At 44.5% G+C, this 23,040-nt stretch overlaps 1 protein-coding gene across 4 annotated transcripts in view; it reads left to right on the plus strand.

The window, feature by feature from the left end:
* Jazf1 (JAZF zinc finger 1) overlaps positions 1-23,040 on the plus strand; it is a 314,826-nt gene that overhangs the window by 260,444 nt on the left and 31,342 nt on the right. For all 4 annotated transcript variants that reach the window (XM_021632769.2, XM_060379988.1, XM_060379989.1 and 1 more), the window contains one exon: positions 7,140-7,336. In XM_021632769.2, coding sequence (XP_021488444.1) covers positions 7,140-7,336 — 197 coding nt within the window. The remainder of the gene's footprint in view (positions 1-7,139; positions 7,337-23,040) is intronic.

Genomic DNA, 23,040 nt, shown 5'->3' on the forward strand with positions numbered 1-23,040 from the left:
CATGAGCACTTATGTGTGGAAACGGAGCCTTCTGATTCCAAATTTAGCTATTTACCACAGCCCGTCTCTGGACTGTATACTTTTTCTATAGGAATTAGCCAACCAGATGGCTGTTATACTTACAAATAGTTTCTTGTACTTCCAAGGTAAAGGTTGGAGAAAACCAATATCCATGGAAGTGCCATGCCCAAGAGTCTCCCCTGACAAGAACCCCTAAGTGAGCCAAGTACTTCCCGCCGTTCACCTTCTCAGGTCTTGACAACAGCTTCCATGAGATCTTAGGATCATGTCTGGTTTGTAATAAGGGATCCAAGTAGAGAAAGAATAAACAGTTTTCCAAAGCTCAGAAAACCAAGCAAATCAAATTAGGACTATTCCTCCAGAGTCTCAGTTTGTTTTGTTTTGTTTTGTTTTGTTTTGTTTTGTTTTTCAATGAGCTGATAGTGTTACAAGTATACATATAAACTGCAACAGAAACTCTGAGAGACCCTAGATCCAATTTATTTTCTCCCATTTTTAAATATTGTTCAGCTAGGTAGTAAGGGTGTACACCTTTAATCCCAGCACTTAGGAGGCAGAGGCAGGAGGATCTCTGATTGAGAGGCTAGTCTGGCCTACAGAGAGAATTCCAGGACAGCCGGGACTATACAAAGAAATCCTGTCTTGAAAACAAAAAATAAGAATAAAATAAAATAAGCTTCCTGTTTATGGGGAGAATTATACCTCATTTTGTTAGCAGTATTATCTTAATTTAATTTGCTTTCAGGGAAGGCGAAACAGGAAAACACAGCCATTTGTAATTTTATACCACAAAATCTCAAAAAGGGCATCCTTTTGTTCATTCGTTTTTACATGGATGTGAAATTAACAATGAAACCCATGTGTACGAATGGCTCAGTTCAGAGATGGCAGGAAAGAATTTCTTGGAGTGGGTCTGTCTTCCAAACCCAGCTGTTCTGGAGCCCTTAGAACTTTTTTATTCTTAGCATCAACAATGAAAAAGACCATGGTTTAATTTATTTGAGGCTACAGTAAATAAAGAGTAATTGCTTCACTGATAATTTATGTTGACCTGAGACTTCTAAGGGTGGTTGCTGAACCCCAGGTGAGCCAGGACTTTCACTGTGGTGAAGCTTACATGAAAGTCTAATTTAACAAAATGCTTAAAAATATGTTACCCATGACCAGGTATGTTTCATAATTCATAATTTTCCAGATTTCATAGATATATTATTAGTGCAAATACTGTATCCCATCTGTTATATGGCATTCCTGGCAAGGTTGGAAGGTTGGGGACAGTGTCTTGTAGTCTAGGATGTGACGGCTTATACAGTGGAGCCAGTGAACACTTCCACCCTCAGGATGAAGCAGGCTGCTGGCCTTTGAGCAGTAGTCAGGGTTTGTCTTCAGTGCCTTCCTTTCCGTTTCGAGTCTTTAGAGCTTGGGAGGTTTCAGAAACACAGTTGTACGTCTGCTATAGATGTGTGTGCAGCAGTATGGGATTCATTTCTGATCAGAGATGAAGCCAAAATGAGGCGTGAAGAATGGGCGCTGTGCTGATGCTGGAGGTGTCAGTCCTGAAGCAGATGGAGGAGGCCCAGGCCACAGCCCGCCATCTCAGCAGACAGGAGAACCGGGCTGAGAGATGCTGGGGCCTGCAAGGTCACTCTGTGGGGCAGCCTCCTGACAGTGCACTACTCAGGCTTCCCTGCTGTCTCGTAAAAGCCAGTTCTTTTCATATTTTTCCAAGAAACACTCAAGTTTCAAGTGGTCACTTCCAGTTGAGGGACCTCCAGTGTCCCTGAAAGCCAAGTGACACCCTCCCCAAGCCCCTGAAGAGACAGACGTGAGTGTTTTGGGCCAGTAAATGAGATGGCAGTGGAGTGTCTGCCCAGGTTTCAGAAAATACTATAAATTTCCCGAGTTTGTGGTTGCAACTGGTCTCCCTGGAGCAGCAGCTGCACATTCGCCCTGTGCTACGTTCATGGTCCGTGTTTAACCTGCCAACCCAAATGAGCATTGTGGTCTACTGCTTTAAAACGTTTATAATGCAGTCTTGAAAATCTACTTAAGAAATATGTACTTCCCCTCACAATAGCAAATATTACTACAAATGACTGTGTTAAATTATGGTCATTTAGACATTTCTGATTTGTAAGAAAATTAAAATTAATCTTACAGCAGCTTCAGTTTCAAAATCAAAACATTGCTTTGCTGACCGCAGACTTCCAGGCTGTTAGTCAACAGTGAACTAAGTCTCCAGTGACAACTTTTTCTCTAAAAACTCTCTATGTGGGGTGTGTGTGTGTGTGTGTGTGTGTGTGTGTATAAGAAAACCCTGAAAAAGCTACTGCACTTGGATCTGGGTAATATTTCTCTTGGGAAAACAAATTATAAAAGAAACTTCAAAGTTCCTGGTAATTTGGGGCCCGTGGATCTTAATTTTATTATTTGTTAAACTATGTGAGTAAACTCATTCACTCACTTGCCTGTATCCCATAATTTAAAAATCATTTTGAAATGTTACAAACTCATGGAGAATTGCTGAGATGCATTCCTTTTTTATAATGTTACAAGAAAAGAAATTTTTTCTGGTCTCTCCCTCATCCTTTCCCTTGCTCGTTCCTTCAGTGAGTGGGCAAGGGGCCTGATCTGAATGCTATTTTTCACATTAAAAATAAGACAAAAGGTCTGTTGACTGACACTTAGTATAATTCTTGAAGAGGAAAAAATACTGAATGATAACATTTGCCCATTTTTAAGTATAAATATTCCCATTGCGGCAGTCCCCAGCCACCCTGTGATACAGCTAGGCACTGATATCAGGGTGTCTGCCCAGTAGACACAGTAGTAATGTCAGTAATCTTGAGGTCATAGGCCATAGTAAAACAATTAAGAACCAATAAGCCTTCGTTTAATACATCTATTTAATGATAAGTTTACATCATTTAACATTTAATAATAGGTGTATTTCACAGCCAGTTTATAATGTCCCTAAATGAGATGGCTTGCCCTTACAAGCCAGTCTCATCCGGCTCCAGTGCCCTGCTGCAGCTGGGAGCACTGTGAAGCAGGGAGAAGTGGGGAAGAAGACATAGCAGTCCTCTCCAGAACAGTTACTGAGGGCAGAAGAGCAGGCTCTCCAGGAGCCGACCAACCCCACTGCAGCATCTGGCTGAGACTTTAAGGCCTTGCCTCCTGACTGCCCAAACAGGCGCCACAGCACTGATACCTGTAAGCTCCATGGGAGTCTCCTTGCGCTTCCCCAGACCAAAACCCTCTTCCTGAGAACCGCACGGCACATGTTTACTGCCCAAGCCAGCCCATGTCTTCTGTAGGAGCCACTGATTCAGTCTCAAGACTTGAGTGGCTTTCACGCCAACTAAGCCACTCACCAACCCCAAGGCCTGGACGGGGTCATCCCACCTCCTTGGTAATTGAAAAGGGAGCATACCAACTGGCGATGTGGCTTAACCAGGGCTTCTCCCAGTTCTGGATTCCTCCTATCTCCTGTGATTACCGGCCCTGCTGATGGGGTCACCCCCTGAGGAAGGCGACTCACCAGAGGAGCGTGACTTCCTCAGGTTCTCTCAGCTACAGAATAGGAGTGTTCCCAGCCACACAGTGGAGAAGGCCTGTCTGTGGGATGCCAGAGTATGTCCACACGCAGAAGCTGACCTTCTGCTTAGAGCTGCATCCCTGAGCCTGCAGTTGTTGCCTGGAACCCTGCTTCATGGCCTTGTCTTCTAAGTGACATCCCTTGGTTGTTCCCTGTTTGGGTGAGCATGCCCACCTCTTGACTAACAAGCATGTGATGGAACATGACTTAAAGCTTTAGAGTTTAATAAGCCTCGAGTCTTCCTATAAACACTTAGGAACATAACAAAGGAGGGTTGCCAGTTTGAGGCCAGCCCAAGCTCTATAGCAAGACGCCATTCCCTCCCCCCCCCAAAAAAAAAAACAAGCAACAGGAAAGTCAATAAGGGGAAGATGGAAGAAGACTTAGGTGCATATGCTTGGGGAAAGGCCATTTTAACTGACTCATATGGGTGTGGCATTACTGTGCCTGTGTGCATGTGTGCTTGTATGTGCGTGTGCTTGTGTGTCTGTTATTGAGAGTGCATTCTGCAGCTGCATATTTTGTGCGTCAGATTTCCTGTGCTTCATGGCTAGGGAAGACTGAAGGAAAGAAGGGATGGCAGTGAGCATGGTGAGCACGATTCTCGTTCAGGGCTTTTAACATGAGTACTTGTACTCACTTCTAGAAAGTACTTAGAAAAAGCAAGCCAAGCCGGGCATAGTCCCAGCACTCGGGAGGCAGAGTCAGGCAGATCTCTAATCTGAGGCCAGCCTGATCTTCAGGGCTGCTTTCAGGACAGCCAAGGCTACAAAGAGAAACCCTGTGTCAAACCCTGCGCCCCTAAAATAAAAATAAATAAAAAATAAAAGCAAGTCAAAGATACATTGTCATCTGCAATACAACCAACCCAGATGGGTGGCTATTGTGGGAAAGAGGGTGCTATGGCCACTGTTGCTTCATATCTGAATAAAAAAGGGTGTTTACCTTTAAAGTAGCATGTGAAGTGTTGATTGATACAGTTAACCAAAGAGATCTCTCACTTGTGTTTTGGCCAGTTTCTACCTGACACCAAATACCCCCTCTCTAGGCCCACTTCCATCAGCCATGAGTGGGATTTCTGGTCTTTCAAGTTCTTTTAGAGAGATTCTTTTAAAGAATTTGTGATTGAGTGGGGATGACCAGGTATTCAGACACGTGACACTGTGGTACTTTGTAGAATAACAGCTTCTACTATTGTGTCACTCGCCATATTCCAGGCAGATCACCACATTCAGTTTTCACGCAGACCTCCGCAGGAGGCTCCAATCCTCTGTCAAGTGAGACTCTTCAGGTCACAAAGCATGGCGAGGAGCTGGCCTGCCACGGGACCACCCACAGCCAGAGCTTCTGTAACAACAGCCGGCGCTACCTGCTGCCTCACAAGGATGCCCGTTTCCAAAGCCTCAATCAGAATACCAGACTTCCTGCAGATATACACAAACGGTGATGTCGGACAAGGCTAGAGCTCCCACTGAAGAGTGTCGACATGTCAGCTTAGCAGGTTGCCACATAAACAAAGATCAAATTCTCCTGTAAAAGACAATGATATATCTTTACTTGCAGACATTACAAGTTTCACATTCCTAACTCCAAATGTCCCAAAATCTCTACCCTCCCCTATCAGTGATATTCAACTGATAGTGTCTATGCAAATAGTCTAAAATTCAAAAGCCTTTTAAGCCGTCTGCTTTCAAACATATCAGGTAAAAGCTATCAACCTGTATTCTCATATTACAACAAATAGGCTAAAGTTTGGGAAGTTTATCGCTTTGCCTCAAGTCACATGGTAAGCAACCCAGTAAGGTTTAGCCCTGGCCCTTCTGATTCCAGATACCACATTCTTAGCTAAAAGCACAAGGCGTACGCTTTTATGCCCAATGAAATACTTACGCTTATCTTACTACGTGAATTGCCTACCACGGAGGACAGGTGGTCTTCCTGGCAGAAACTGTGGGTATACTGTGGTTTTGCCCACTCTCTGGCACACAGCACAGCCCAATTTGAGACACTCAGCACTGTGCCAGCTAATAGTTCTACTTGAAATAATTAAAGGAAACCACAGTTCATTGTCTTTTTGTTTTTTTTCTGAGCATATATAGATATAGAGATAGACATAGATATAGATATAGATGTATATGTACACGCATTATGGGTAGAGGTTTTGAGGAAGGGGGGAAAGCGGTTGAAGAACCAGTTTCTCACCTGAGAATAAGCCAGTCTGGGCTCCTAGGTACAAACAGTCCTCACTGCACTGAGGTTCCTTTCTCAGTCACTGTCCCGTCAGGCATCCCCGTCTCAAGAACTCAAAGCCTGTAGCTTTACTGCTGTACAGCTCAACCTAGAAATGTCAATTTGTATATCTGGATCTTGTTGCGGGAAGCATTCCACATATAAAAGTAGGAAGTTCAAGACACTGGGACAGTATTACTCTGCTTCCATTGGTGTCTGGTTGACTCTGAGAACCATGGGTTAACTTCTGAACTTTCACAGCACAGTGAAGAAAAAACACTCAGGAATTTTATAAGCAGAATGTGAAGCGGGTTTGGTGAGATGCTGTGATGAAGTACCACGCAGTTACTTTACGTGACTGCAGCTGACAGGGAAGACTTAAGAGACACAGTTGTGCTACACCCCACAACCTAGATAGACACACATGTCTCTTTTCACCTGGATTGCTCTCATATTCTCCAGTCACCGTGCTCATCATGACAGTGCCCAGAAACATCTGACAAAGTCTCCCTGCCAATAATGAATTATTTGGTTTTTAGGTAAAGACTACCATTTCCAGATGCCTCGCGTCTCATGTTACAGGAACATTTGTTAGGTTATACAGGAATAAGAGAACAAACATTGGGAGAACACCTTTGAAATGTCCAGATGAGCTGAGCAGGGCATAAGTAAGTGAGAAAAATCAGAACTTGAGCAGGCCCATGGGCAGGGTCGGTTGACCTTATCCCAACCTCCTCTTGGCTCTGCTTGGGCTGGTAAGCACAGCCATTGTGCAGCTATTAGCCTAGCAGGGTTTGGCAGTATGCTAGAGCTCAAGTAACTAGAAGACATTTCACTACGAGAGTCAGAAAAAAAAAAAAGGTTTATAGGAAACAGATATACAAGACTATGGCTGTTGAGTATCAGTCAGTAGTTTGAGCACCAAGTACTATCAGCCATTATAGGAAGGAAGCTATATGGGAATGGCCAGGGATACGGATGGGTGGGAGTCCTCCAAGTGGTAGGAGAGAGAGAACCTCCCAAGAGAAAAGCTCTTGAAACAGAAGGCACTGAGGTGGGTACAGACCTGTACCAAGGTTTCCTAGCAAAGACATGGACCAAATTTGGAGGAAACTCAAAAGCAATAAGCTAGAAGACCCCACTTCATTGCATAGGAAAGGACCAGCTTTCACGAGACTTCACAACTTGCTACCAAGTATTTTCCTCCAGGGCAGAGCATCTGTCAAACTCCACTGTGTGTCACATGTCTTCTTCCAAGGCCTTGGCTGATCACCTGCATCTGTCATTTCAGATTCATGACAGATGCTGCACGCCGAGAACAGGAGTCCCTGAAGAAGAAGATTCAGCCAAAGCTTTCGCTGACCCTGTCCAGCTCCGTGTCTCGGGGAAATGTGTCCACTCCACCACGCCATAGCAGCGGAAGCCTTACTCCCCCTGTGACTCCACCCATTACTCCTTCCTCTTCATTCCGCAGCAGTACTCCAACAGGTAAGCCCCTTAGCTGGGGACTCACACGCACAGCTTGATCCTTCACTGGTCCTTGCACCGTGTATCCTTCATCTGTTTGTCACCTTCAAGCCATTATAGAGGATGTGCATGTCTACGGTGATGGTCGTGTAGGTTGTGTGTAAACTGGCAGTATTGTTTTATCTGCTCATTTTTCTGAGTTGAACAAGGACAAGGCTCCATACCAGTTCACCGGTAAGCCGTGGGGCATTTGGGACATTCCTTAGAACTATCTCCTGATTTTTGCTTATTCTTGAAATTTTTCATAATTAAACGAGGAATAAAATCCTATGCCTCCCCATGTCAGAAACTAAGCTACAGAGGTGAGCAGGCCCCGTCTCTGTCTTACACCTGCTAGAAGATGGTCTCTTCCAGGTGTGGTGGTGACTACACCCTGAGGTCAGGTAGGAGTTGAGGATAAAAACCTCAATCAGTTTCTGTCTAAAGCAGCCTGGAGGATGGGGAGCTGGCAGTCGAGGTTCTTACTACATCTTTCACAGGTTCATTTATTTCCTTTACCATCCTAACCACACACCAGGGTGGGAACATCCCAGGGGGACTGCAAGTCCCTGAGTTGATCAGTTGATTATATACTTCACTTCAGGACAGGAGTGTAAAGAAAGGAGTGGGGACCGGGAGGGTGATCTTTTGTCTTGTCTGAAAGCAGGAGGCAGAACCCCCTCCCCTCCCATTGTAGGAATATGCACCATCACTACATAAGCACAGTGCTGCTGTCTTAAGTTGTGTCATCTGGAGCTCAATGACATGAGCACCTCCAGAATCCATTTGCACCAGAAGAAGAGGTTCATGGAAAGAGCAACGGAGTCAGGAAAGCGTGCTGGGGGAGGACGGAGTGTCACTGAGAAAGAGGAAAGGGAGTGTGTGCCACTGTCCAACAGCCTCATGTGCGGGATCCTGCGTGTCTCCCAGCAGGCAACACTGCCAAACAGAAGAGGAGGCTTGGGGTGGCAGGGCCCAGGACACCATGGATCGTATTTGAGATTCTGGTCAATCCTCAGGGGAAAGAGAAGCCATTTGGGATGGCACCAGCATCTCGTTGGCATCACCATCACCTCCTTGACTGAGATGTCCGGCTCCCATATTATTCCCCTTTATTAAGGGAGGCAGCCAGAGTTGTCCTTCTCAAAATGCAGTTCACATGTTCATTAATTCACAAAATATTGGGGGTAAAAGGGCTCCTCAGTGCCTGGGGAGGTGCTAGGTTCAACAGGGTTAAAGGAGAGCTCATAGTGTGAGGCTTTGTATGCATGGTCACACTCAAGGAAAGACCCTACTGTGTCCCCAGTCCTACTGGCTGTAATTAAGGGACCTTTCTGGGGCACTTCCATCTCAGGATGGATGGACATACTTGGTTCAGTCAGGATTGAGCACTTGGAAGACAGGAAAGGTGTAGCAAGCAAGGGATCAGAATTTCCTGAGATTTCTTCATAAATGCCATTACCGTTAGCATGTCACAAAGTACTGGAGCTTGCCAAGAGCTAAAGGCTTAGCCGCCAGCTTGGCATTGTTGGGATGTTTCATGTCATGGGGAATGTGGCCTCAGCATCCTCTTGCCTTCTCTTTTGTGCACTGGCTTTCAGAATCTTTGCTTGGTGCTTACCGTGTAAACCTGAAGAGTGGCACAACAGGGCATTGGGAGTGCTGGGTCCTTTCCTCCGCGCTCCCCTATAGTGTTTATTCATATGGAATATGAGTTGTGGGGCAAGCAGTCTGCAGCAGAATGTGTTTCATGCTTCAGGTAATGCGAACTGACTCATGGCCAGCACCAGATAAACAGGACTGCCCCAATTAGTAACCTGCAGCTTGAGCCCTGTGAAAATCAGGACAGTTTGAAGTGAGAGTTTATTATTTTTCACATAAGAATGTTTGGAAGAAATGGAATCATTTCTTTTCCTTCAGTCATAAAGAAATTTTTATTACACCCTGTCCATTTTAGCAATTTCCCACCAAAAGAATTAATTTATGTCGTGGGAAAGATGTATCATTTTCAGTCTGTCAGGATCACCGTTAAGTTATTTGCTGCTTGAAGAACATTCCACATAGACATCAAAACCAGCAAGGGAAATGGTTTCCTAAACCCCTGCCCTGCACAGTGTTGACTGTGGGTGTTTTTCACTGTTCTGAATGTTATTTTACCTGTAGTTAGGGGATCAGTCTCTCTGCCTGACTCATGTGTTCTAGTCATTTTCATTGCCAGGTTATAAATAATATTCCACAGCTCTGCCTCCTAAATCCGCTCTTCCAGCTTCCATGGTCAAGGTGTGTTCCTGGATTGGAAGTAGTGGTAACTTTCATTTATAGATGTTTTTGAGCTATGCTCTCTGAACAGCCTGGAGCCTGGTTTGTCAGATGGTTTTTAGGTGGATTTGGCATTGAGGTTTGCTTTGCAGTCTCTCATGAACAGGCAGACGTGGCATGTCTCAGCAGCAGTGAACACTTCCGATACACAGGACTTGACCTGAAGGCCCAAGCTGAAGTCATAGAGATAGGGAAATAAAAAGATGATCATGATTCAGTCCTCTGAAAACTGATGTCAGAACAATTCCCTTCCTTGTCCTTTAGAAATGGCAGTATCAGAATGATGTCTACGGGGGAAGGCAGCACACATTCATGCTTACCGTGTTCTTCCTGTGCGATGCTGTCCCCAGTCCTACATCAGGACCACAAGACAGCACTGCTGTTCCCACATGCAGGTGAAGGAGATCTTCTGTGAGTGTCACTCCACACTCCCTTCCATGGTTGTCTTTTCAGAGATGTCTTCTTTCTAGTAAGCCACTCCATAGTAACCAGCATTACACTGACATCTTTAAAACATTTGTTGGTGGTGGTGGTGGTGGTGACGGTGGAGGACTTATGTAGACTAGGCTAAACACAACTTGCTTTGTAGCTGAAGCTGCTCCTGAACTCATAATCCTCCTGCCTCTTCTCCCAGAGTGCTGGGATTACAACTGTGCACCACCATACCCAGCTTGTTCCCTTGACAGTGTTCCTGTAATGACTGGTGTTCAGGAGTCTGGAAGTTCTGCATTTAGACCTACTGTCATTGGCATTGGCCAACTTCTTTATGTTAGTTACATTGTGTGTGTGTGTGTGTGTGTGTGTGTGTGTGTGTGTGTGTCTGTCTGTGTGTATCAGAGGACAACTTTGAAGAGTCATTCTTTCTACTTAGGGGTCCTGGGGATTGAAGTTGGGTCATCAGGTTAGGCAGTGAGTTTGAGGGTGGCTTTGGCTACATAAGACTGTCTAAAAAACCTCTCATAACCCCCCCAAAAGATAATGTACAATAATCGTGTAATCTGTGAATTAAGGCAATCTTTTTAAAAAGATCAGTGAAAGACAGTGTGCCTTTACCTGCTGGGCCATCTCAACAGCTGCTAACCAACTTTTGATCTTTCTCTTGATGGATGTATGCGTATTTGCAAATTGAAACTCCCTGTTTTGAGAGTATATGACACTCTGAAGAAGGCTTCAGAACCTCAGTGCGGAAAGTTCTGGAAGATTCGTTAAATGGCATCTAGATGTAGGCACTATTGTCAATTGCGGGAAACCTTGCCAGGATAACACAAGGACATAAGTCAGAGGTCTCAGATGCACTGCATTATTAACAGAGCCATGATACCCAGGAGACGTGCGGTGTGTGTTGGGTTGAACCTTTACACGGCAGACACCTCTCAGCCATGTAGTTATAAAGCAATGAAAGCAGAGATTGTTCTGTGAAAACATTCTTACATTGTCTTTCACTACCCTTTTAAAAAGATTGCCTTACCTCAGAAATTACACAATTACTATATATTACCTTTTGGGGGTTCTGAGGTTTTTTTTTAAAGACAGTCTTCTATAGCTAAAGCCACCCTCAAACTCACTATGCGCATGCACCTGTGCACGTACACACACACACACACACACACACGATTTAACTTAAAGAAGTTGGCTAGTGTCATAGACAGTAGATCTAAATGCAGAACTTCCGATTCCTGCACACCAATCATTACAGGAACACTGTCAAGGGAACAAGCTGGGTATGGTGCTGCACAGCTATAAACCAACCTTAACTTCCTGATCCTCGTGCCTCAGCCTCCCAAGTACTGGCATCACACGTGGGCACCCCCAATGCCCAGCTGCTTAAAATTCTTACTAGACCTTAAGCTGTCCTGCCACCCAGGACAGAGTCTGTTCTGCCAGAGTCAAAACCCAAGGCATGTAGAGGCACTGGACTGGCAGCTCACCCTCACCGCAGCCATTCCTCTTTCTCCCTCACTCACTGCTCACACAGCTTGTTACAGTGAGGAATTTAAGGTTTCATTTAAGGTTTGGTCTAAGGGTGAGCTGACTCCAGAGAACTGGTGCTTGCGTAGTCGTGTTTACAAACAAGCTAGTTGTTAAAGTGACACCTCGAAATTGACCAGTAGAGACTATACTAACAAAATGGACACCACGTGGCTTGTCTTTACCATCGTACTCTTTCAGTGTCCAAGATATCTGATCTGTTCTTAATTCACCATCTAGTCTGGATTAGTCTAAAAAGAGACCTGAGGTACACAGTAGTCACCAATTAAAGAGTCAGCTGAGAAGAGCCCAGCAGCCACTCACAGCAGTGTCAAAAGTCCCCATCAACAGGATGGGAGGGCCTTCACATTGCATTGACAAGAGCAGATAGTAAGATAAACCAATATTACTGCACAATGTTCATACTGTTTCATTTACTTCATATTTCTTACAGTAGGCTCTTCAGCATTTCTTTATGGAGTTTTTATAGTAAGTTGTTCAGATGACAAGGATTTACATTTTTTCTTAAAGTCCTAATGCACAGCAAGTCATTTTAAAAAATAAAGTATTGAGCTGGTGAAATGGCTTAATGGGTAAAGGTGCTTGCCATCCACCCTGAAGACCTATAGCCCAAAGCCCACAGGTGGAAAGAGAGAACCAGTTCTTTCAGGTTGTTCTAGACCTCCACACATACAGGGTGGCACTTGTGATGTGCCCACACACATACACACGGGAAAAATAAATGTAGAAAACATTTTAAAAATAAATGCTAATTTTTCCTGACTGTGGAAAAGACTGTATGATCCAGACTTACAGAATGGGCTGGGAGAATTTGGCTCAAGTTATTTGGAAGCGTGTGTTGAGTAGAGGTGCAATGGATTCTTTCTCCATTCCTTTATTTTCAGAAATCAGAATAAATTTTCATAAAGGCAGAAAAGCATTTTTAAAGAGCAGAAATAGTCAAGGCCCACACAAGTGTAGCCTAACACAACCCTGAAGAGGAGGGTGGAATACAGGTAGCTGCACGGAGATGCTTAACCTCGTCGGCAGTGGAATGTGGGAAGGAAAAGTTTGTGGCCAGATGGACGTTGGGCATCTATTACAAACACGTGAGGCTCTAGTTTGGGTTAACAGGCTCTGCATTGAAGAGTGGACCGTCTGGATGGAGCCTGAGAAACCTTCCCTAAAACCTTCCACTGGAAAAGTTGGGTCGATTAGTCATAAAAGCTCGCTGTGTGGCTGGAGGAGGCCGAGCCTCTGTCCAGCCTGCTTGTGTTTGGCCCCACTGTGGACCCTTTCCTAGCTGCGAGTCTACCTGCCTGCCTGTTTACAATCTGCTTTGTTCTAACCTTTCTCTCATCTGCCATTGGACTAGAATCTCTGTTGCCTGAGAATCTAGTTTCTCGTGGCTTATCCTTGTTCTCTTCACCTGTGTTCCTGTGCTGGGGATAAAACCTAGGACGCCAAGCATGATAGGCTACTGAGCCGTGCCCCCAGCTTATGGCTGTTTACTTTTAACGTATTCTCTCTTCTCAAAGTGTGAGAAGAGTGAGGAAGACAAGGAAACAGGGTTCCATCTATTTTTTTTTTAACCACTGCTAGACGCCACCTGTAAGAAGTCTTCCCACAGTGTTACTCTTAACCAGAAGCAAGCAGCTGTGGTATGTGTTGGTACCAGCACACTATATGTGTTTAGTGCAACGGTCTCCTTCACCAAGTAATTTGTTCTTTGTTCACACTTGACAAGACACATTATTGCTACCACTTTAAAGACAAACAGACCTGAATAACTTGCTTGAATTAGCTGTTTCCCAAGTTAGGGTGGCCCCCGCCTCCCCGCAGCACTGGAGTCTTCTCAGTGGCCATGTTTATTAGTCTCAGTCTTGTTATAAGATATGAGCATTGCACATTCAGAGAAGCATAAGGCATAGGCCTGTGTGCTAAAACGCGCATCCCTCGGCAGGAGCCAGTTAAACACACACTGGAAAACAATGAATGCAGTGTGTGTGCACCAGGGAACCAGCCAGCACCACAGACTGGGAAGACCTGAGAGAGGTTACACGCAGGTTGAGTCCATGCTGTTCTTGTGAGTATGTGTATATAATAGTGAGTATGTGAGTATTGTAGACTGTGTCCTTGCCTGCATGAACTGCCTCACGGAATTCTAAGCCAACACAAATTCCGGGAGAAAGTGATGTGGGGACTTTATAGCCCCAGATCATTGTGGAATCTCGGCTCAGGGAACTAGTAAGCAGTCGTGCATATGTTGACACAGGGCGCTGTGCACATCTAGAGTTTTCTGGAGGCTGGGGGTAAAGTAGTGAGAGCCCTTCCTGTCAGAGAAGTCTGGGAGGTAAATGGCCGTAAGCTTTTCAAACCTCAGTTTCCTCTTGGTATCGTGGCAGCAATGCCTGCTTTACTGTGAGGCTCTGTCCATGCAGCAAGAACAGGGAGCAACTGTGGCAGGGCCTGCTCTGCCCTTAGACCCCCTGCACTGGTAAATAAGCCATGTGTTCACGAACCACTGGCTGTCAGAGGTGAATATGGCTGCTATGCTCTGGTCAGGCTGGTTTGAGCTTCTTGAAGTAGCTATGCACATTTTCAACACAAAGAAGACATTTTTTGCCCTTAACTGAAAGGACAGACAGTATTTCACTTGCACTGGCCAGGACTGCTTGTGTGTGTTTATTTTTGGTCTGTGTTAACCTCAGAGGGGGCTGGTGCCAGGAGTGTGCCATACAGGCAGGATCTGCTAACGATGTGCTCTGGCATGGCACAGTTTCAGAGGAAGGCAGACCCACCCTTTCCTTGTCAGAATGGATGCAGAGTGCATCTAAGAGTCTGTAAGACCAAAGAAGACATGGACAATTTGGACTTTATAAAAACTTTTTTAATTTTATTTATTTATTTGCTTGTTGGTGTGTTACATTATTTTATCTGTAGAGGTGTTTTGCTTGCAAGTATGTCTGTGCACCGGAGCATGCCTGCAGAGGTCAGAAGAGGGATCCCCTGGGACTGACATTACAGACAGTTGTAGTTTCCGGGCATCGAACCCAGGTTCTCTGCAAGAGCAGAAAATGCCTTTAATAGCTGCTGTCAACTCCTCAGCCCTTAAAAAGTGCTTAAAGGATAGCATAGGTAGTGTTGTGGGAAAACAAACAACAGAACAGGAGAAAATATTAGCTCACCCAAGAATTCTTACAACAGATACTAAAAAGGCAACTCAGTCAGAAGTGGATGGCACTGGTGTGACTGCAGGAGTGTTTAAGGTGGCCTCTCTACACCCAGGATGGTAGAAGAAAGGCTTCTGGTTTGGGGGAAAGTGGGGGATAAACCCCTTAGCAAGAGCTTCGGAGCACCAGGAAAGCAGGAGGCTGCCCTCTCACTCAGATAGGCACATTCCTATGCCCTCTCTTGAAGACAGTGACCACAAAGGCTCATTTACCACCCAGTCAGGAAGTGGGGAGCCTTCTCTCACCCACCTTGGAGTGCTTTTACGTTTCAGTTTCCCATTAGGATGAGATAGGACTGAATACCTCATTGGTACATTTTAACCTGAGGTCATAATACACTGTAAAGGACATCACAGTGTTCAGGCCTCAGTTCTGAATTCACCTCATTCACTGTATTCATTGACCTCAGCATCTCTGAAAGGCCCAGCATCCTGACTGGGACGAGCAGGGAATGTCCTCAAAGCTGTTCCAAGGAAGAGAGCACAGGTGTCATTGTCCCTGTAGTCAGCTGAGGAGGGCAAGACTAACAAGGTTAGTTTTTTCAGGGATACAAAGCAATGATACTGGCCTGGCAGTTCCTCTCTAGGTATTTATCCAAAAGCTGGGTACTAGGACATACAGAGCAGAGTAGCTTTCTTCTTAATAGCCCCAAAAGACTGAGTTCATCCTTGGGCAAATGGACAAGTGAATCGTGCTGTGGCCACACAGTGACATACTGTCTTACAGCTAAAAGGAACAGAAATGCTGGTGTATCAAAGCTTGAATCTCAAAAGCCACTGCGCAGAGGTAAAGCACACATAAAGAGCACAGGAGTTCAAGAACTGTCAAAGGGTCTGTTCCATAGGGATCAGTTAGTTCAGCCAGGGCAGGGCCACAGACAAGAGTCTTTTGGTGTGTTGGATATATTCCTCATTTTGCCTGGGATGTTGATCCCACAAATTACATTTGCCAGGGTCACCAAATTACACACTTAGATGCTGTGCATCTCACCAATAGTAAATGATCTCCTTCCTGGGCTCCTTGAAGCTGCAAGTAGCATTTCCCCTGCTACAGACAAGCCACTTAAGAACAAAGAATATCAGTGTAAGCAGTAGTGAGGCTGCCAGGTCTCTGAATTCATTTTTTTTTAAATTTCCTAACTTAGGAACAATGCTGAAAGCAGTAACATGAACAAAGAAAGCCATCTCCTCTCAAGTGAGAGACAGATGAAAGAAAAAGGGGGAGAGGATAAGAGCTAGCTGCCAACTGTGGAACTATCTACAGAAAATCCGTGAGTGGCTGAAAGTATTTAACTACTTAGGTCTTCCAATATTTAAAATATTTTGTGTCCTGTAATATAAAGAATACTCTGTTATATTTACGAGAAAGAAAAATAAGCTCTTTCACCCATGTCTAGAGACTCCTCATTGTGAACACAACACCTGGAATGGAGGCTGCAGCCCTGCAGGTTAATCTCATAGGAATAGAAAATGCTGATAATTTAACTGGTGATAAAAATGTTTCCAGACCTACCATTTTAACACCAGTATTCCGCGTTTTTAGTATTCATGCAATGCTTCCATACCTAACAGTTTACATTTAGTTATAAACCTAAATTTCATCTCCACTATTAACTGTTACTGTTTAATCAAACCCAATAAAAACAGTATGTCGACTGTTAGGAATTCATGCTACCTGGTGCTAGAACAGTCAAGGCTTTTGCCCTCAATCCTGGTTGCTTTTCCTTGTCCCAATAGAAGCCAAATTTCAGACGGACTAGACAGAGGACAACATAGGGCCACTTTACTGTTCCTGCATTGGACTCTGTGGCCCACACACCTGCGTCCAAAGAACTCCACCTTTTTATGCTAAGGTCCATCGCTCACAGGAGCCAGACAGTAAGTTGCTTCTGGAAGCAAGTACAGGTTGTACTAGAGGGATAGGGTAGCCCATGGCACAAACCTAGGAAATGGTGTGGATGCTATGGAAATGGGAGGAAACAAGCCGCCTCAGTGCTCCCCACACCTCCAGCATGGAGATGATGCATATTCCACCCCGATGGATTTGCAGACCTGCCAAATGGGTAGGGTTCCAAAGAACCCTTTTCTTCCCCCCACCCCTCACCCCACCCCACTGTCTAAAACGTGGCACGTTAAAATCAGAGAGGCCCTTTCATCTTTGTGGGTATTGCAGCAGTGAACTCATTTTAATGTCTTTTCCATGTGGCTCTAGTTTTAACAATAAAATGATCCCCAGGCACACCCAGCTGGACAGCATTAAAGAGAGGATCTGCAAGGGAGTTGGGGGTAAGCTTTGACTTAACTAATTTGCTCTTGCTAAAAAGACAACAGGGTACAGAGTCTCCCTGCTCCTGCCCGGAACTTTGCTCACGCTTCTTGGAAATGCACTAAAAAGGAAGTGGTAATTGCCAGGAAGGGGGAAGCTTAAGTTGCTGGAATCTGTCAGATGCCAGGGACAGAATGGTTTCTGGTGGTGGAGTCTTAGCACCTTGCAAACAAACCCAGTCTGTCCCTCTTAGGAAAAATGAGGCATTAATTTCTGTCCATGCATTGGGGAGATCTTATCTGATCAAAGGTATAGTTCATCCTGCACTCTGCTGAATGAATTCTGGCTCAGGTTGCTATGAGGAGCACTTGTAAAGTCCCACAGGGCAGTGGTAGCTCACGCCTGCCTTTAATCCTAGCATTCGGGAGGCGGATCCAGGTGGATCTCTATGAGTTAGAGGCCAGCCTAGTCTACAGAGCAAATTCCAAGACAGCCAAGGCTACACAGAGAAACCCTATCTTCAAAATAAAACAAAACCTGAAGTTGCTTGGACATGACTGTGTGAGCATGATGTGACGATGTACTATGGTTTCTGTGTTTGTGTTATTTTGCTCAGTTACTCAATATTATTTTACAAGAAATAAAGGCAAAAGGAAGACAGATAGGTGGGCACACGCTGAATGGCTAGGGGCCTAGGACAGATCACTCAGCAAACTGAATAACATTGATGAACTGGGAAGTCATTCCCTGCCGGGGTCTCCACACAGTGACAACACCGTGCAGCTTCAGTTGGATGGCTTAGCATAGTTTCCACAGAGATGCACATTTCAGCATCCCCCAGATTTTCAAAGAAAAAGCAGATTTTTCTCCTGGCAAATAGCGAAAAAGGTGCATCTCAAGTTGTGTCTTTAAGAGTGGCAAAGACTGTCATCACAGCTGATTCTGGCGGCTCTGTGCGTGTCCTTCTGGATTCACAGGCTAAGGTAGGGGATCACTTGACAAGGAGGCCAACCAGATGCTAAAATGAGACACGTAGCTCAAAAAGGAGGAGAAAGAGGAAGAAGAGGAAGAGGAGAAAGAGTTTGTGGTCAGGATGTTTAACCTGAAAACAGCTGAACAGGGTCTTGAGACCCTCAACAGGCATAGAACTGGTGTTTTCTGGCAGGTTGCCATGCACTCGCTGCCGTTATGGGCTGAGAGCAGGCAGGCAGTTTAGGATGAAGCTATAGGACATGATCCTACATCCTAAAGAGGCATCCCACCCCCTAAGGAGTTTCTAATAGTCCACGAAACTTGACCTTTATCAAGTTGGAAATCTCCCTACAGTCTACCTCAGTGGAATTCGTTTTGGACAAACACTGAAAAGCTGTGAACAGTATTTGGAAACAGCCTGGAAAAGGTTAAATGAAAGCCACTTGGCTTGTAGAAAAAACTGTGTATAATTTAAAATGTCTATGTTCCATGGGAAAGAAAATTATTTTATTAATTCTAACAAAATGTGACAAATAATTAGTGTATCAAAGCACAAGTTACGTTGCCATGGGTAGGCTGTACTTGAGCAGCTGAGATGAGCTTGCCACAGAAGTTGGAAGCTGTGGGTAACACAGTTCCACAGAGATGGTCTTCTCTAGAAGGTCTGTACTCCCTTTTAAAAACGAAAAACCATAATAGTAAAAATATGAAATAACTACAAACAGAAGAATTGATTGGCTTTTCCCCTCACTTATTGAAAATAGATTTTTTTTTTCTCACATAATATCCTGATTATGGTTTCCCCTCCCTCTGCTGCTCCCAGTCCCTCCCCACTTCCACTCCATCTGGATCCACTCCCTTTCTGTCTCTCATTAGAACACAAACAGGCTTCCAAAGAATAATGATAAAATAAATGTAATATAATAAAATAAAAATAATAACAAAACCCAAAAGCTAATACATTGGAATTGGAGAAAACAAAGAAACAAACAGAAGGAAAAGAGCTGAAGAAAAGACAGAAGAACCAGAGACCCACTCTTTGGCACACTCAGGAGTCCCATAGAAACACTAAACTGGAAGCCGTAATATATACAGAGAGGACCTAGTGAAGACCTACCCAGGTCCTGTGCATGCTGCCACAGTTTCTGTGGGTCCATATGAGCTTTAATCCTGTTGATTTAGAAGTCCTTGTTTTTTTGGTATCCTCCATCCCCTCTGGCTCTTACACTCTTCGTACCTCTTCTTCAGAGGGGTTCCCTGAGCCCTAAAGAAAAGTATTTGATAGACACACCCTATTTAGGGCTGAGTATTCCAAGGCTCTCTGCATAATGTCTGGACGTGGGCCTATTTGTTCCCATTTGCTGCAGGAGGAAGCTTCTCTGATGACTGATCAAGCCAGTGATCTGTGATTATAGCAGAATGTGATTAGGAGTTATTTTATTGCTGTGTTTTTTTGTTGTTTCATTTTTTTTAACTTTAGGACTTTTTTAGTTGGCTGTTTATTTTTGTTTTGAGGGGTAGTTTGTCTGTTTGCTTAGAACAGTAGAATTTGGTTTTACCCTAGATCCCTGGGCTATCTATGCTCTAGTTTTTGGTTACTCAAACAGGGCTCCATTTCATGGAGTGGCCTCACAGCACCCTTCCAGGGACACACTTCCTCCAACAAGGCCACACCCCCTAATCCTTCTCAGACAGTGACACTCCCTGATGACTAAGCTTTAAAATAATGATCCTGTTGTGTACCTGAGCATCTTTTGGATATATGCCCTGCACAGGCTCTAAGATCAACAATCAATAAAAGGGACCTTATGAAACACATGCTGGAGAGGTTGTCAACGTGAGTTTTTTACCTTAGCCATTCTGATGGGTGTAAGGTGAAATCCCAGTCTGTAGGCTATCATTTTGTTCTGAAGACAGTGTCCTTTGATTTACAGAAGCTTTTCAGTTTCATAAGGTCCCATTTATTGATTGTTGATCTTAGAGCCTGTGCTGTTGGTGTTCTGTTCAGGAAGTTGTCTCCTGTGCCAATGAGTTCTAGGCTCTTCCCCACTTCTAACTGATTTAGTGTGTCTGATTTTATGCTGAGACTCATAACCAAACTTTGGGCAGAGTTTAGGGAATCATATGAAAGAAGGGGGAGTTAGTATGACCTGGTGAGGACAGGAATTCCACAAGGACCAAATATATCTGGGCACAGGGGTCTTTTCTGAGACTTTTCTCCAACCAAGGACTGTGCATGGATATAACCTAGAACCCCTGCACAGATGTAGCCCATGGCAGCTCAGTCTCCAAGTGGGTCCCTAGTAAGGGGAATAGGGACTGTTTCTGACATAAACTCAATGGCTGGCTCTTTGATGACCCCCCCCCCCCGCCCCAGAAGGAGAAGCAGCCTTGCTAGGTCACAGAGGAAGACAGTGCATCCAGTCCTGATGAGACCTGATAAGCTAGGGTCAGATGGAAGGGGATGAGGACCTCCCGTACAGGGGCAGGGAGGAGATGAGGGAGGGAGGGTGGGATTAGGAAGGAATAAGGGAGGGGCTACAGCTGGGATACAAAGTAAATAAACTGTAACTAATATAAAAAAATAAAAATTTAATAAAAAATTGTAAAATAATGATCCTGTGGGGTCCATTCTTATTCAAACCACCAAACCTGTGTTTTCTATTATATACTAGATCTTTTGATAAAATTGAGAGGCCTAATAGGAGAATGTTTTCATCTTTATCTTCTGGAAGGTAGCAGCTTGCGTCTCTGCCAGAGTGACATCAGGTCTTATCTGGAAAGCATTCTGCATTGGTTTGTCCTTATGTGCCATCTCATTCACTGAGAGTGATGCCAGGCAGACTCCTTACATTAATCCTCTTCTCCGTGTTTGCCACCTGGTACTCCATGACCTGGCCTTCACTATGGCACATGAGCATGCCTCTTCTACATTTTCCCCCCACCCTCTCTCTTACGCACGCACACACAGATAAAAACAATAATAAATTTGAAAGCTGGGTGTATTGGCATGCTCAAGAGGAGGAGAGGTAGGCAGATATCTGTGAATTTGAGAGCAGCCTGGGCTACGTAACAAGTTCTAGGAAAGCCTAAGCTACGTAATCAGACCCTGTCTAGGAAAACAAAATAGAAAATAGTAAAATAATTGTAAAGTCAGGTTTAATTCGTGTAGGACAGTCTGTCCCATCAAGGGCTGCTAGTATGTGTCGCTGGTACTGGCACTAGAGAAAGCATGAGCTCTTGAGAGTCTTCAGAAAAAGAAAGTGCTTGAGAAGGTGGGAAGAACGGAGAGACAGCATAGCCGGTTCTCCTAAGATTCACTTGCCTCTGCCTCTGCTTCCAGGTGTCAAGGTCAAGCTGAGAATATCGTGGTTACAAAGCAAAGCACTTGTCTTCTTGAGCATATTTTGTATATCAGAGAACTGCACACTTCCGGAGCTCTTCAGTGCTTTCCTGTCAGGAACTCTGAATGGCTTCAATTTGTTCAATAACAGAGTAGCAATATTGCTGTGACATGCTGTCCATCTTCTTGGTCCTCTTTCATGTTCAGTATGTAATATCTTCACAATGTTAGAAAGAATAGGGAGCTGACAAAAGTAGGTTTTAAAAGGGTTGGGGCTATGGCTCAATCAGCCCAGTGCTTGCTGTGTAAACATAAGAACCCGAGTTCAGCCCTGAACACCCCCATAAAAAAGCCTGAGACACCACGGGCCTGTAGCCCTGCCCCTGGGTGGGCAGAGAAGGAGGCTCCTAGGGCTTGCTGACTAGTGAGAGATTGTGTCTCAGAAGATAAGGCAGACTGTGAAGGAGGAAGAGACCCAACATGAAAGCACATTCACAAATTAGCTACCAAAAGTGGGACGCTCTCAAATCATTTTAGATCTGATCGTGTAAAAGGGACATGGATTTCATCTAGTTTGATAGAAAAAGTCACTTCTCCCTACCACAATGGCAGTGTTGAGAGAATGGCAAGCACTGCCATGTCTTTATAATAGAACCTGTCATTTCTTTACACCTCTGCACTTGTGGGCACATTGCTGCTCTGAACACTTTTTTATAAAAGAGCAAAGGACGATGCCACTGGGGCAGTGGAAGAAAGAAAAAAGACAGATGCACACAGAGATAAAAAGCTAGGATCCGGTGATCTGAACTCTTGGATGGAGAAGCCACAGCACCCAAGAAGCTCAACGTGTTTATTGTGTGGAGTTGAACAGTGAAGCCTAGTTGTTGCATACACCTGAGTGAGCAGGTTTAGCTAATCTCATTAGGAACAGTCTCCATAGGGCACGGTCTTAAGGCTCTCAGCATCCTGGAGGGGAAGCAATGGCAGATATTTTCTGCATATTTGCACTCAGTCCCAGAAGACTTTGCCACCCACCTGAGCCTACAGCTCTGGTGTCCTTGACATGGCCATCCCTGCATCAGCACCACACACGTACCCAGCCTCAGATTCTCCCACATGTGGATGTTTAAAAGCAGAAGAAGGCTATGTAGTCTCAGCTCAGCTGCTATTTTCAAACTGCAGTCACATCTCATTGATGAGTTAAACAATGAGAAACTAACCCTAACTTGTGACCACCAGCATTTTTTACATGGAGAAATTTTAAAACAACACAGAGAACCTCATGCTTACTAAGAGTACACACTGGCTTGAAAAATTTTTATTTTCTGAATCATAATATAAAATGTATTTTTTGCTAAATAAAAAATTTTGAAATTCTGGCCTGGAGACACGTCTCGGAGATTAAGAGCACTGATTTTTCTTGCACAGGGTTCAGGTTCAGATCCCAGCACCTGCATGGCAGCTCACCACTCTCAAACTTCAGCCCCAGGGAATTCAACACCATCACATAGACATACATGCAGGCAAAATACCAATGCACATAATGTTTTAAAAGCTAGTCATTTTTTAAAATTGAAATTCAGTGA

The sequence above is a fragment of the Meriones unguiculatus genome, chromosome 3, assembly GCF_030254825.1.
Source record: "Meriones unguiculatus strain TT.TT164.6M chromosome 3, Bangor_MerUng_6.1, whole genome shotgun sequence".
In the NCBI taxonomy this organism is placed as follows: Eukaryota; Metazoa; Chordata; class Mammalia; order Rodentia; family Muridae; genus Meriones; species Meriones unguiculatus.